Genomic DNA, 13,359 nt, shown 5'->3' on the forward strand with positions numbered 1-13,359 from the left:
GGGACCTGGGGATCCCCTCCACACCGGGGCCCCCAGAGCTCACCCAGCCTTGAAGAGAGATGCCATGGAACATTCTGGGGAGAGCACCGGAAGGGGAGCTGGGCCCTGCTCTGCCCAACTCACTGAGTGACCCCATGTGGGTCCAGGTTGGGCCTCCTTACCACCCCAGCCAAGCCTGCTCCCACTCCCCTCTGCCCTTCTTTGGGTCTGTACCTCCTCTTAAAATGAGGAGATGCATTTTTAGCTGTTATCTCCATCCCTATCCCCTTTTAAAGCTGATCAAAACCAGCCCACAATTCCCAAACGCTTGCAGCCCAAGCTAATCTCAGACAAGAGGACAGATGCAATGGGCTAGTTCTAGCTCCCCCTCAACCCTGTCTCTGCCCCTGGCCCCACCTAGCCCCTAGGCTATTTCTGTATCACCTCACCCCACCCCATGACCTTTGTTTCCAGGGATACAGACCATTCCCTCCAAACAACTTCCTTCTTTCCTTCTTCAGGCCTCAGCTTCCCCCCAATACTCCCAGGCTCTTCTGAAGAAAGGGTCCAGGTTTCAGGGGAGTCTGGAGGAGAGAGACTGGTCAGCCTTCTGGGCTGCAGCAGAACAAGTTGCAAGTACTGCAGTAATAATTTAAGTGAGACCCATTCTTCTTCTACTTGCCTGGTCTGAAGTGTCGCCTGAGGAACTTGTTAAAATAGATAAGGCCTTCCCCCCAAACCTCCTAAACCAGAACCTACAGGGATCAGATATGGCAATCTTTTATTCCTTTAAAAAAAAACCATGAGTTAGACTCCAAGAGGAACTTCCCACATAGAGAAGATGAGCCTGGATAGGAAGGTCAGTCTTCTTCTCTGGGGGTTTCCAGGCCCTGGAGGGGGTATCTGCCACCACAGGCCCACTTAAGATTCATTGAACCCTCGATTTTCACACATGGAGAAAAGAGAAGAGTGTAAACAGGGATCTGGGGCCTCCACCCGCCACTCTGAGCATTTCTCCTAGAGTTCTGAAGATGGCAGGAGTGTAAGATTTTACTTAAAAACAAATAAACAAGCAAACAAAAGAGCAACAAAAAACATCTACAGATTAAAACAACAACAACAACAACAAAAACCTCATAACGATCCAGGCAGTAGACTATCTGGACCCTGATCCTAGGACGCCAGGGACCCCAAGGGGCTCGGCACTAAGTAAGGGTTCCGTCTGGTCTGCCCTAAATCCCTGCTGCTGCAGCTGCTATTTCAGTCTGCTCCCTCCGGTTGTGTGCTGGGAGTGGGGAGAACAGGAGGTCATCTCCTCAGCTGAGATTTCTGGGTGGGGGGAGCATTTCTAAAGGAAAGAGGAGGGAGAGTGGGGACTTCTGGCTTGCTGCCGGAGTTCTAGTCCTCTGGCCTGCTTTCTGGCCCAGGGGCCTGGATGCCCATTGGATGTGGGACGCAAGGCTCCAACCCAATTCCACCAGGGCGCCTCAAGCTCCCACACCCACACATGGAGGCTGAGCTCAGCAGGACCAAGTACCTCCCATTGGTCAGGGCTCTGTCTGAGGTCCCAGTGAAGGCTGGGATTTGAAAGCATAAATAGTTTCCCCTTATGCTCATGCTACACCAACCCCAAAGACAAGGTTATAAACAAACTAAGGACATCTTGGGAGGCCCCTATTTCACTCCCCAACTTTCAGCAGCTGCCTCAGGCTGGCTCCAACCCTACCTGCCCTGCCTTGTCCTCCTGCAGCTGGGAGTGGGATAGAGGTTCTGCCAACACCGGGCACTGGGCCGTGTCCTCAGTTTCAGGGGGTGGGCAGACAAGGGGCAGCATTGAGCTCCTCCGGGCGGGGGGCCCAGAGTCCCTGCCTGGGCTGAGGGCCAGCTGAGCCCAGAAATAGCTGAGCCAGAACACCCCCTCTCTTTCTGAGCCCAAGAGAGGGGTGCATAAAGGGGGGCTTCGGGTCAGAGGTATGAAACAATACCCCAAGCCTTCACTCTGAACCATCATGTGCCCTGAGATGCCTCACTGTCCCCTCTGGCCTTTATGAACCCATCTTCAGAATGGGAGCATCACCTCTGCTCTCCTCCTTCCCCAGGGCTGGTGGAAGAGCTTGAGATCATGAATGCAAAGAAAGCAGAAATCCAAGGAAGAACAAACCCCTACAGGGATCAAGGGGAAAGGTAGCTATGGTCCACTCTTCCCACCACTACATTTGACAAATGGAGATGCTGAGGCACAGAACCAGGAAAGGCTGTGCCCAAGATTACACAGTTGAGGAGCTGGCTCTACAACTCAGGGATAGCTTCCTTCTGTACCTGGATCGGCTGGAGATGCAGGAGGAGCCCACAGTTTCCCAGGCCCTCTGTCAGATCCTCCCACAAGATCAAGGGCTCAAATATTCAAGCAGGAGACTCTACCCGAAGCAGTGACCCTGCCCCCTCCAACCCTGCTGGCAAGACCAAGGGAGGAAATGCAGCTGGGCCACAAGACACTGATCCCAAGCAGAAGCCTACAAATGACAGGCTGGCAGTGGCTAGATCCCCTGCATCCTCTCTCAGCATAAACCAGGCCCTGCTCCAAGCAGGGGCTCCTACTACCCATTGCCCTTGAGATGACCTTGGGATCAGTGGCATCTTTTTCAGCTCCAACTAAGGTGGACCCAAGATAATAATGGAACACTGGCAGGGCCAGGGCTAAATGCTAAACCAGCCACTTTCTGGGTCTCAGCTGTGCCTAAGACAACCTTGTCCCCCTCCTCACTCTCCCCATGGCAGCCTGAATGAACTGTGAAAACACAAATCACATTATATCCTTCTCTCACTCGTAACCCTCCAATGTCTCCCACTGCACTTCAATTAGAATTCATCCTCCTTAGCATGGCCTAAAAAAGCCTTGTCTAAGCTGGTTCACTGCCCTCTCCCCATCCCCCACCCCATCAGCCACACTGGCCTTCTTTCTGCTCCCTGAGCTCATTCCCACCTCAGGGCCTTTGCACCAGCTGTACCCTTGGCCTAGAATGCGCTTTCCCTAGATCTCTAAATGACTGCCTCTCCTGTCACTTGGGGCTCAACTCCAATCCTGCCTCCTCAGAGAGGCCCTCTCTCAGCACCCTGTACTCTCACACTCCTCCACTGAGCATCCGATCTGCCAAGCATCACTTAGCAGAACTGAAACTCCTTTTTCTATTTTCTTCCTTATTTCCTGCCATCTCCCTCAGTAGGATGTAAGTTCAGGAGGGTGGGGGCTGGGTCACGTTCACCACCTCCCCCAGAACCTAGCACCAAGTCTGGCAAACAGTAGGCACTCTTTTAAATATTTGATGAATGAGCAACCTGGAGATTTTCATCATCACTGTTATGGGCAGGGGCTAAGAGACGTTGAGGAATATGCTTAGGGTCACAAAGCTAGAAAGAGGTAAGGCTGGCATTCTGCTTGGAATGACATTGGACTGTCACAGGGATACCTTGTGTGGTGAATTCCATGTAGAGATCCAAACCAGGGACTATGGGAAGCCCAAGGAAAGGTCTGGAGCAGGGTGCCCAGCAAAGAGTGTTCCAGGGCCTGACACACTCTACAAGATAGAGGGGAGAATGTATGGGTACTGAGGCCTGTGTGTATGTCTGTGAGCAAGTATATGGTGCATGCATTTTTGGGCACAAACATACATGCACACACATACAAACACACATGAAGGGAGCTGGGCAGCCCCTCATGTCTACCCTGCATACCCCTAGGTGATGGGGTAGAGATGAGGAGCCCACAGGCCTAGGGATAGGTTCAGGCCAGCTAGACTGACATCACTGGGCAGCTGGGATTAAAATCATTCTGCCTTGAGAGAAGCCAAGAGCCAGAAACAGACAACTCATTGCTTCGGGTTAGGGTGGGGGATGGGGAAGATAGGCACCCACACTGACCTAGTAGCATCAGGTGACTGCATGGGTTTGGGAGGAGATGGGGGAATACAGGCCCACTTGGTAGAAATGGGGATGCAGGAGGAGGCAGAACTGAGGTGGGGAACCCATCGTGTTAAGTACTACCGAGACCAGGCAAAATCTAAGAGCCTGTGGGATGTCCAAGGGTACTTAGAGGCCAGGCAGGCTAAACATAGACGGGAGTGGGATCAGAGAAAATCATTCTGGAATGTCATTATTGAAGCAAATCTGAGACTCGGGTTTTGCCTCCAAGGTGCTAGCAGAGTTTGGGGAAATGAAACCGCTCTCTGGCCTCATTTCCCCGTATACGTCAGAGATTCCAAACCATTGCCAAGTCTTGGACTTTGATCATATGATGGCGCTGTGGATCCTACCCAGACTCCCACATATGTGCACAACATTTTGAGTATTTTTGAGAGGCTCAAGGACCCCTGAAGCCCATCCATATGCCTTGGGTATGAACTCCACAAAAGGGACAGTCTTTGAAGATCTCCCACCTCTGCACACTGGACACTCACAGTGAGTTCAAGTACAAGCAAGGGCTACTTGCAAGGCAAAGGAAATGCTGGAAGCCTTTCATTGTCAGAGCTATTCCATGCCCATTGGGAGCCCACTCTGGACATCCCCATTAGTCCCACTATCCTTCCCAGAACTCTTACTACATGGACTCCCTAGCTTACCCAGATTTTTGCACATGAGCTGAGATTGTCACACATACACGAAATGTATCATCTTAAATAAGATGATCAGTGAAAAGAGCTGGCGTGTGCTAAGTGCTCAGAATGGGCTTTGGCCAGTTGTGTCCCGTGCTATTCATGGGGCCCCAGTTAAGCTCCAGGACTCCCCCAGGAAAGGGCTGGGCCACTGACACCAGGAAGCTCACAGGCAGACCCCTCGGTGGAGACCCTGTCCCCCATGCTCACCATGTTCGCCCCCTAAGCCTCTGCCAGTCAAGGAGTCTGGAAGTCAGAGCTCTAAGCACTGTCTCTAGGCACAGACCAGCCTGGTGACATGCCTCTTAATGTCCCAACTGCTTGGGGCAGGCAGAATAACCAGGATAATAGGAAGGGGTTGTCTACCCAGGAGTCTTGGGAACCTCCCTGCCTCCATTCCTCAAGGTGACCTTAATCCCTCCAAACCCACTGTGTCTGCCCAACTTGGAGCACCTCATACAGCAAAAGGGTCTCAGACTGGGAGTCCAGGACAGTGGGTCAGTGTCCTAACTGTACAGTCAGGAAGACCTGCCTTCAACCCCCAGCTCTGCTGCCCACAGGCTCTATGACCTCGGGAAAGCTGCCCACCTCTCTGAGCTTCAGCACCCTCCTCTGTAAAATGCGGGGTGCTAAGAGCATCTGCCTCACGGGGCTGCAGAGATGGTGTGGGTGCAGCACTCAGCTCAGAGCCAGGCACAAGTGCTCAGGGAGAGGTGGCAATCATTGCTTCCCAGAACCCTCTCAGGCTGCAAAGGAAAGGGTGGGCTGCCCTCACTAGGGATGGAATGTGCAGAAGAGCAGCACAGGATGTTCGGTGGGCCCTGCAGACACTGGCTCCTGGCAGCCTGTCAAGTGGCTTCCGAGGCAAGGGCTTCAGGGGCCCAGCCTGAGGGTGGAGGCAGGAGAAGGGTTCAATCTGGGGCCCAGGAGGCTGGCCAGATAAAGTGCCTCACCCTTACCTGAAGCAGGTGAGGCCCCTCCAGTTTGGCCCCACCAACACTCCCAACCCCAGGCGAGGCTCCCTCCTCATGTCCACCTCAAGGCAGAAGAGCAACTCTAGGTGAAGGTGCAGGGCCAGGGCCCGGGACTTCCCCAAAAATATGCCTGAGCCCCTCAAGGGGGTGCCAGCCCATGGTTATCAAGGAGCCCAGCATCACCATGCTTTCTTCCACTCAGTTTGGGCCCTTGGGGAACCAGCTTTGCCTTGAGTAGTGAGCATCTGGACGGCTTTCTCTTTCTCATGGTTGGGTAGGCAGAGGTCCCCAGGGCCGGGTGCACATTTGCATCTTATCTGCATGTACCCCTCAGCCTGCTGGGATTCTCAGGGGCCTCTGGGCCCAGCTCTGCAAAGGTCCTTCCTTGACATCTTCCAACAACAACGTGCTTCTCTCCCCACCCACCAGCCACTTGGCACCCTCCTTTGCTTAGCATTTGCATACATCTGCATACCAGTTTGGAGGCCTCTCAACCCTGATGAAATTCCTGTCTGCTGTCAAATCCCAAGTCAAGTTTATAGCTGGGGCTCAACCCCCAGCTGGCTTCCAGCTGGGGGGATGAGCCTTCTGCTATCTGGGACAACAAGGGACTCGGCTGCTCTGGCTAAGAGACTGGCCATTGCTCCGTCTTCCTGAAGCTTCATAGGATACCTGGGACTCACTCAGCTTCTTGAGCCCCATTTGACCCATGAGCCTGCAGATCGAGAGCAGAACACCAAGAACTATAATGGACTAAGCAAGCAAAGTCCTCCCAGTCATCCCTGCGTCAGCTAACACGCCTGAGGGTGGATCTGGGGCCTCCGTCTCTGAGCAGCCGCTGCCCACCCCAGCCCCCAGTCTGGCTCAACAGCCAGGAGAGATGAACCAAGAAACCTCATCCTCCTTTCTCTCTGCCCAAGTTTTATTTAACTCCTATTCCCTAGATCCTCACATTCTGTCTGCCCCCACCCCCCCAAAACTCCTCTATCTCTCTGCATCTTCCCCTCTGACCTTTCCCCCACCCCCTCCCCAACCTCATAATGCTGTTGCCCCACTTGACCCCACCCCTACAGGGTACCCTGTCATCCTCCTCTCCCCCTCTCCTCACCTGTTCCTGTCTCTGCTTTAGGACTTCAGCACAGGGTCTGACCAAGGTTGTGGTCTCCTTGAGGCAGGATAAAGGCAAGCAGCATGTGCATGAAGCCAGCAGGTGTGAAATGGGCTATAGGAGGCCGTTCCACTGTGACCGTCCGAACCCATCATTGAGAGAGTCCCTCCTATTCAGCCATAGCCCACTGCCAGAAGATGTGGGACCTGGTCAACAGCCTCGCCCCTTGATGGCAAGCACATGGGGTGATGGCAAGGGGTAGGAGAGAAAGAGAGGAGTCAGGAATGACAACAGCATCTGGGCCCTGAGCTCTGGGGAGCTCAGAGCCATTCCTGAGATGGGGAAGACTGGACAGAGCAGGTCTAGGGAGGAAGATTGGGATCTCCGCTCTGGACAAGTTGAGTTTGAAGGGTCTATGAGACACGACAGTTGAGATGTTAAAAAAGCTACTGGAGCTCAGAAGACAGCTCAAAATTGGGGGTACAAATGTGGGAACTGGCAGCACGTGGGAAGGTGTAGCCACAGGACCGGATGAGGTCGGCACAGGAGTGGAAGTAGAGGGAGACAACGGGCCGTGCAAGGACTGAGTCCTGGGACACCGCAATGTGCAGAGGTGGGGGCGGGGCAGAGCAGAAGGAAACTGAGTAGGATCAACCATGAGGCCAGAGGCAAACAAGAAAGGATATGTTGGAAGTCAAAGAGAATATTTCAGGAATTGGGAGAAACTGAATGTGTCAGATGCTTCAGATGGGGACTGAGACTTGGCCACTGAGGGTAGCAACATGGAGGTCCATGGTGACCTTGAGAAAAGCAGTCAGCAGAACAGAGTGAAAGCCCAGTTGGAGTGGAGTCTAGAGAGAGAGTGGAAGGAGAGGACCAGGAGATAATGAGTCCTAACAACCCTTCTGGGGAGCTTGGCTATGAAGAAGAGTAGAGATGCAGCAGCTGCTGGACGGAGAACACAAGAGAGCCACCTTGTAAGACAGAAGAAACAAGAGCAAGGGTCTACTGATGGAAGGATCCAGTACAGAAGGAACTGACAAAGCAGGAGGGGGCCCTGGCTGCAGCAATGCCCTCGAGAAGGCACTGTGGGGGACACTGTATCGTGCACAAGGAGAGGGGCAACCTTAACCAAAGAAGGCCTCACCCCCAGGGACAGGAAGCAGGAGAGCCATGGGGGCAGGAGCCGGTAGAATGTCACACTGCAAGTCTGGGAAAGTCCCTATTGCTTCTGTTTTCTCAAAGAAGTAGGGAGCAGGATCATCAGCTGAGAGGGAGGATGGGGAATGAGGGGCAAGGATTGAGGGTAGCAGACAAAGTGTGAAATAGTCAGCTGATAGTGGGAAAGGAGATGGCCTCAGGACCTATGGTGGGAATGCCGGACAGCGCTAAGGATTCACCTGAAGCTCACAGTTTTGAGGCAATTTCAAGTGAGACAGGTCTGGGTTGTGGATTTTCTCAGCCCTGCTCAGCTGTTCAGGGGCAGATGTAGGGCGGGCTGGGTGGCTGAACGTTGGATTTAACCAGGGCTGGGTTTTCACCAAGAAAGTGTGAAGAAGGGGCACCTGGGTGGCTCAGACGGTTAAGTGTCTGCCTTCAGCTTGGGTCATGGTCCCAGGGTCCTAAGATCAAACTCCACATTGGGCTCCCTGCTCAGTGGGGAGTCTGCTTCTCCCTCTCCCACTCCACCTGCTTGTGTTCCCTCTCTTGCTGTGTCTCTCTCTGTCAAATAAATAAATAAAATCTTTAAAAAAAAAAAAGGCTTGAAGAAGTAAATGAGGTAAGGGAGTTGGGGATCCACACAGAAGGCGTTATTCTGAATTTTAGAGTGGCCCCGGGCCAGTGCTCAATCTCCCTCCCCTGTTGGTGCCTTAAAGCCCCCCACCCATTCCCTGCTGTGAGTCATGAGTGGCCTTTCCTCTGCCCTCATCCCAAAATGAGCTTCTGAGAGGGCGGCCACAGGCGGCCACCAGCACCTGAGGAATGAGCTTCCCATACACCGTTCCTCTGACCTGGAGAGTAACGTGGATCCCGCATACTCAAAACTTCATCCTCCGTCACCCTTCCCAGGCCATCACAACACAGCTCCCGACGTCGAGTCAGATGCCAGTGCCTGTTTTTTCGGCCTCCTCCATCTCTCCTTATCCTCCTCTCCACCTCCCTCCTGCCACATCCGGGTCCCGGCAGGGCCACAGCACCACCAACTCCATTCCCACCATGCATTCCCTCTACATGCCATACAGAGCAGCCCCAAATTCAGTGCCCGCCCTCTCGTCCTGGGCCACGTCATGGCAGTCAGACTGGTCCTTATCCACCACACTGGCCCTGCCAATTCCCCTCCATCTTCTTCACACACACCTGTCCCATTACTCTCCTCTCTGAAGACCTTGGTGGCTCCCAGTTCTTTGGAAAAAGGGCCAGCTCATCAGCCCACATTCCAGGGCCCACTCCCTTTCTTCCTCTCTTGGACCCCTCCGTCACCTCGCCCCTCACTACTTCCTGTCCCCAGTTGTGGCTCACCCCCACACCACCCCTGAGGTTGGGAGATCCTTGAAGGCCTCATCAGTGACTGCTGAATCACCCTTCTCCAGTACGTGGTCTGAAGCATGAGCTCAGTCAGTTTTGCTGACCTGGTGTGTGGATGACCAGGTGGGTGAAGCTTCTGGAAGTGGAAAGAGAGAGGAATGGAGTGAAACAAAGGGGTTTTTTAGCCAAGTGACCTCACTTAGCTGACCGCCTATTATAGGACTCCTGATGAGAGAAGCACCAAGAAGGAGGCAAACATTGCCTATGGGATACTCTTGCCAACAAATGTTTAAGGTGGATCTACTCGTGAGCAGGCAACAAGACAAATTCAGAATATGGGACATTCTATAGGAAGAGTGTCAATTAAAAATGACAACGTGACAAAAACCGGGGCGGGGGAGGGAAGGCAGGGCAATCGTTCCAGATCAAAGGAGACATAACTAACTGTGATGTGTGATCCTTGAACAAAATTTGTTTTTAAAACAGCTATAAAGGACATTACTGGTACAACAAGAGGAATTTGAGTATGGATTACATACTAGGTTAAACTTTATCATGGTTAAACTTCTTGAGTATGACAATATATAGTCATTATGTAGAAAAACGTCCTCGTCTCAAGAAACTCATGCTGGATTATTCAGAGGTGAAATGTTAGGGTATCTGCAACTTACTTTCAAAAGATTCAGAGAGAGAAACACAAACGTCGGTAAAATGTCAACAGTGGGTAGATCTAGGTCTCTAGGGGAAGGGTATATAAGTGGATGTTCATTGCACTACCAGGTGTGATGAGACAAAAAATTAGGCGGGAAGGAAAAGAGTGGAGGGACACACTCCAAAGAGGGAAGCTCAAGGCCCCACTTGCCTGGACACAAGGCAGAGAGGCAGTCCTGCATTCCAGCAGGCCATGGCTGGATGCTAGGGTCAGCTGGGGCCAGGCAGGCACAGCCCTGGAGTGGCTCACCACCTAAAAAGGGTCAGCTCCCAAGGAAGACTTACCAGCGAGCAGACACACTTAGAAGGACGAGGGCCCTACAGGAAACAACCAGGTGCCAGGGAGACCAGCAAGGCAGCCCTGCCCTACCTCTGCCTGAGCTGTGGCAAGAAGCCAGGTGCAGCCCAGGCTCACCACTCCCCCCAAACACCCCTCAAGGGGCGACAGTCTGAGTGTATCCTCCTGTATGAGGAGCCAGTCTAAATATGGAGCCCCAGACATAAGATGCCGCTCAAAACAGATTTTCCTGGAAAAGACCATCTGGCAAAGGATGTCTAGAACATCTTCCGTCATGGAAGCCAGTGTCATTTTCCCGCAAGCAAATGTCCTGAATGGGAATGCCTTGATCCCACCTCTCTAGAAGACCCTAGCTTAGTGCCTCAGTCTCCCCCAAGGTCACTCCCTTGCTCCAGACGGAAAGGCACGCAGTCACCTCCCTCCTAACTTGCATCTCAGAGAAGAAGAAAATGAGACTGGGGACAGAGGTCCAAGCAGCAAACAGTTCTGCTTAGGTTCAAATCCTCATTCTGCCACTTACTAAGTGACGCTGAACAGGCAACTTCTCCCTGAGCTTCAGTATCCACCTCCACAAAATGGGAATACTAGCAGTATCTCCTCTAAAGCCAGCTGAATGAGAGTACTTAGCCAGTGGAAGTGCTCTATATACAGAAGCTCAGCAGGGTCATGTCCCCCGCTCAGAGACCCTCTCACTGCTCTCAGTATATCTCCCTATACATTGGAGAGAGGGAGCTCTTGGGTGGGCAGGTCCCTCCTCCAGAGATAGGAGGTGAGCAGGGGAGGGCAGCTGGCCCATCTTATTGATTCAGAGATCCCAGGTCACAGAACTTGTAGCTTCCCTGGGAGGCAGGGCTTCTAACCTTCCAGATGGGGATGGAGAATGGCTGTATTTGCTCAGGGATAGGGGTTGGGCTTGGAGGTAGTCACAATGCCCCTTACCCTCTCTCCTTCAAGCTGCCTGAATACCCCCCAATAAGTTGCTCTTGCATGCTGGGTCTGGAAGGAGTTAGGGAAACCTAAGAAAGTTCAAATGCCTCTCCTTAGACCCAGGCTGCCCATCTGCCCTGGACAAACCCTGAGCCCTCTCCCTGCTCTCCATTCACCCACCCACCAAGCTCAGCCTGGCTTATCCTGAGCCTGCGAAGAATTTCAGACCCACTTCCATTGTGGCTACTGCTTCTGTTCCTAGTTTCCTTCCAGGGTCCCCCCCCAAGATGGCCCCAAGACAAAGGGGTAGGCTGGGGCAGTGCCCCCCCCGGGGGGGGCCTGAGTGGAGACAATGTCCCTAGCTCTGATTCAGGGAGTCCCCAGATTTCTCCAGGGACAGCAACAGTCAGAATACCTCCTCTTAGGAGGGGTCCAGCTGGGCAGGGTGGTCCCCACATCTGGATTCCCTGCCCCAACCCAGCCCCAGCAGCGGGCTCTAAGGACCCCTCCCTCCCTGCGGCTGCCACGGCCATTATGGGCCTTCTCAGCCTTGCCCGCTGCCTGCCACGCCCCCACACAAGCCCCCTTTCTAGCAGCAGAGTCCAGAGCTGGGAAGGTCTGGCCGACAAGCCAGGCTGTCAAAGTTAGGAAACTGGAAACAGAAATAAATCCTCAAAGCTGCTCCGTGGTAAAGGTAGCTGCCAGCAGGCCCCGGCAACCACCCAACCCCCTGGGTCCCCTGCCACCAAGCTGCCATTGGCACCCCATCAACACACACATGTAGCTCAGATTATACAAAAGGGGGGGGATCGGCAGGCAGAGCCCAGAAGGCAATCACCCCGCCTGGCCCTGACTGGCCCTGCAGGCTGGCCTGGGGTTCTCTGGTGGCCCCCCCTCTCCCTGGCCCAGACCTGGCCATCCCCGGGCTTCCTCTCCCAGCCCCATCTCCATGACAACCGTATCCTTCGGATGCTCCAGCCGCCACGGAATTGATCTCAAAATGTAGCTTTGTTAGCAGACCCCGGCGGGCATGGAGGGCGGAGGGCGGCGCCCTCCAGCATGCGTTTCCCCCCAGCAACCCCACCTGGCCCCCAACCCCACTTTGGGAGAGGCGGGGTCCCGGGAACGAGGGCCCTTGGGACCAGGTGGCCCCGCGGCCCCACTTACCGCTCCTGGTCCCAGTCGCTGGGTCCAGCCTCTCACGGCGGTGCCATGCGGAGGCCTCTGCCGGACTGACCGTCCCGCTCCGCCTCCGCCTGTCGGGACTCCCCGCGCCCGCTTCAGTCCCTTCAGGTGTCAGAGCCGAGGCTGTTGGAGAAGCTGAGCAGAGATGGGGGGACGCACGGCAGGAGGGAGGGAAGGGAAGGAAGGAGAGAAGGAGGGAGGGAGGAGCGGGAAGGGCGGGGAAGGGCGGGGGAACTGCAGGCGGGCGGGTAGCGGGAGCAGAGCCCGAGGCGACAGCGGCCACTCTGGCTAGCCCGCCAGCCACACCTCCGTCCCCAGGTCCCCACTGTGTGCCCTGACCCGGCCAGGGAGGGTGTGGCCAGCCCCTTCCCGTACAGCCCCGCGCCCCGGCCCTTTAAGAAAGTGGGGGAGGGGAGCGCTGCGAGGTTCCGCACCAGCCCCCCCTCGCCCAGCGGGGCCCCAGCTGTCCTCTAACCCTGGGTCAGACCCAGCCACCGCTCCCCCCACCCTGCGCTGCAGGACCCTTAGCCTCAGACACTCAGGCTTGGCTCAGCCCTCCTCCAACTGAAGGAGGAAACAGGTCCTTGTCCTGCTCCAAAGGTCTGTTCCTCCACTAACTCTTTGCCCTCCTCTCCCCACACAAGCCTGGAGACATCCTACCTGGGGTGGGGGAAGAGGTGGACCATCTCAGAGATCGGTAAACTGAGCCTGCCCTACCTACCTACCTACTGAGACAGAGGGACAGACAGACCTGAGCCATGGGGTGAGAAGGGGGGGTGAGGACAGAAGATCAGACAAAGCAGAGAGAACCTGAGGGAGGAAGAGGGGAAGGGTGGATCCAATCAAGAATGCAGACTCCCAGCACCAGGTCAGGGGGATAGGCTGCCTAGGCAGAGAGATACAGATGCTGTGGGCTGTGAAAATCATCTCCGCAGGACCTGCCCCACAGTTCCCCTCATGCTGGTCACCACCTTAAAGACACCCCCCCCACCCCGCCCAGGA

The 13,359-nt window shown here is 54.6% G+C and overlaps 1 protein-coding gene across 5 annotated transcripts in view; it reads right to left on the reverse strand.

Annotated features, from left to right (window-relative positions):
• PSD2 (pleckstrin and Sec7 domain containing 2) overlaps positions 1 to 13,359 on the reverse strand; it is a 137,038-nt gene that overhangs the window by 37,710 nt on the left and 85,969 nt on the right. The window contains exon 1 of one of the 5 annotated variants that reach the window (XM_032336529.1): positions 12,340 to 12,657. The exons of 3 other annotated variants lie outside the window; for them this stretch is intronic. Coding sequence is in view for 1 of the 2 variants with exons in the window: in XM_032336528.1 (XP_032192419.1) it covers positions 464 to 466 (3 nt within the window). In the remaining variant the exon portion in view is untranslated. Of the gene's footprint in view, positions 1 to 463; positions 1,573 to 12,339; positions 12,658 to 13,359 lie in introns of those variants that run through there. One more of the 5 variants, XM_032336528.1, reaches the window with a different exon arrangement.

This window comes from Mustela erminea, chromosome 3 (genome assembly GCF_009829155.1).
Source record: "Mustela erminea isolate mMusErm1 chromosome 3, mMusErm1.Pri, whole genome shotgun sequence".
Taxonomy (NCBI): domain Eukaryota; kingdom Metazoa; phylum Chordata; class Mammalia; order Carnivora; family Mustelidae; genus Mustela; species Mustela erminea.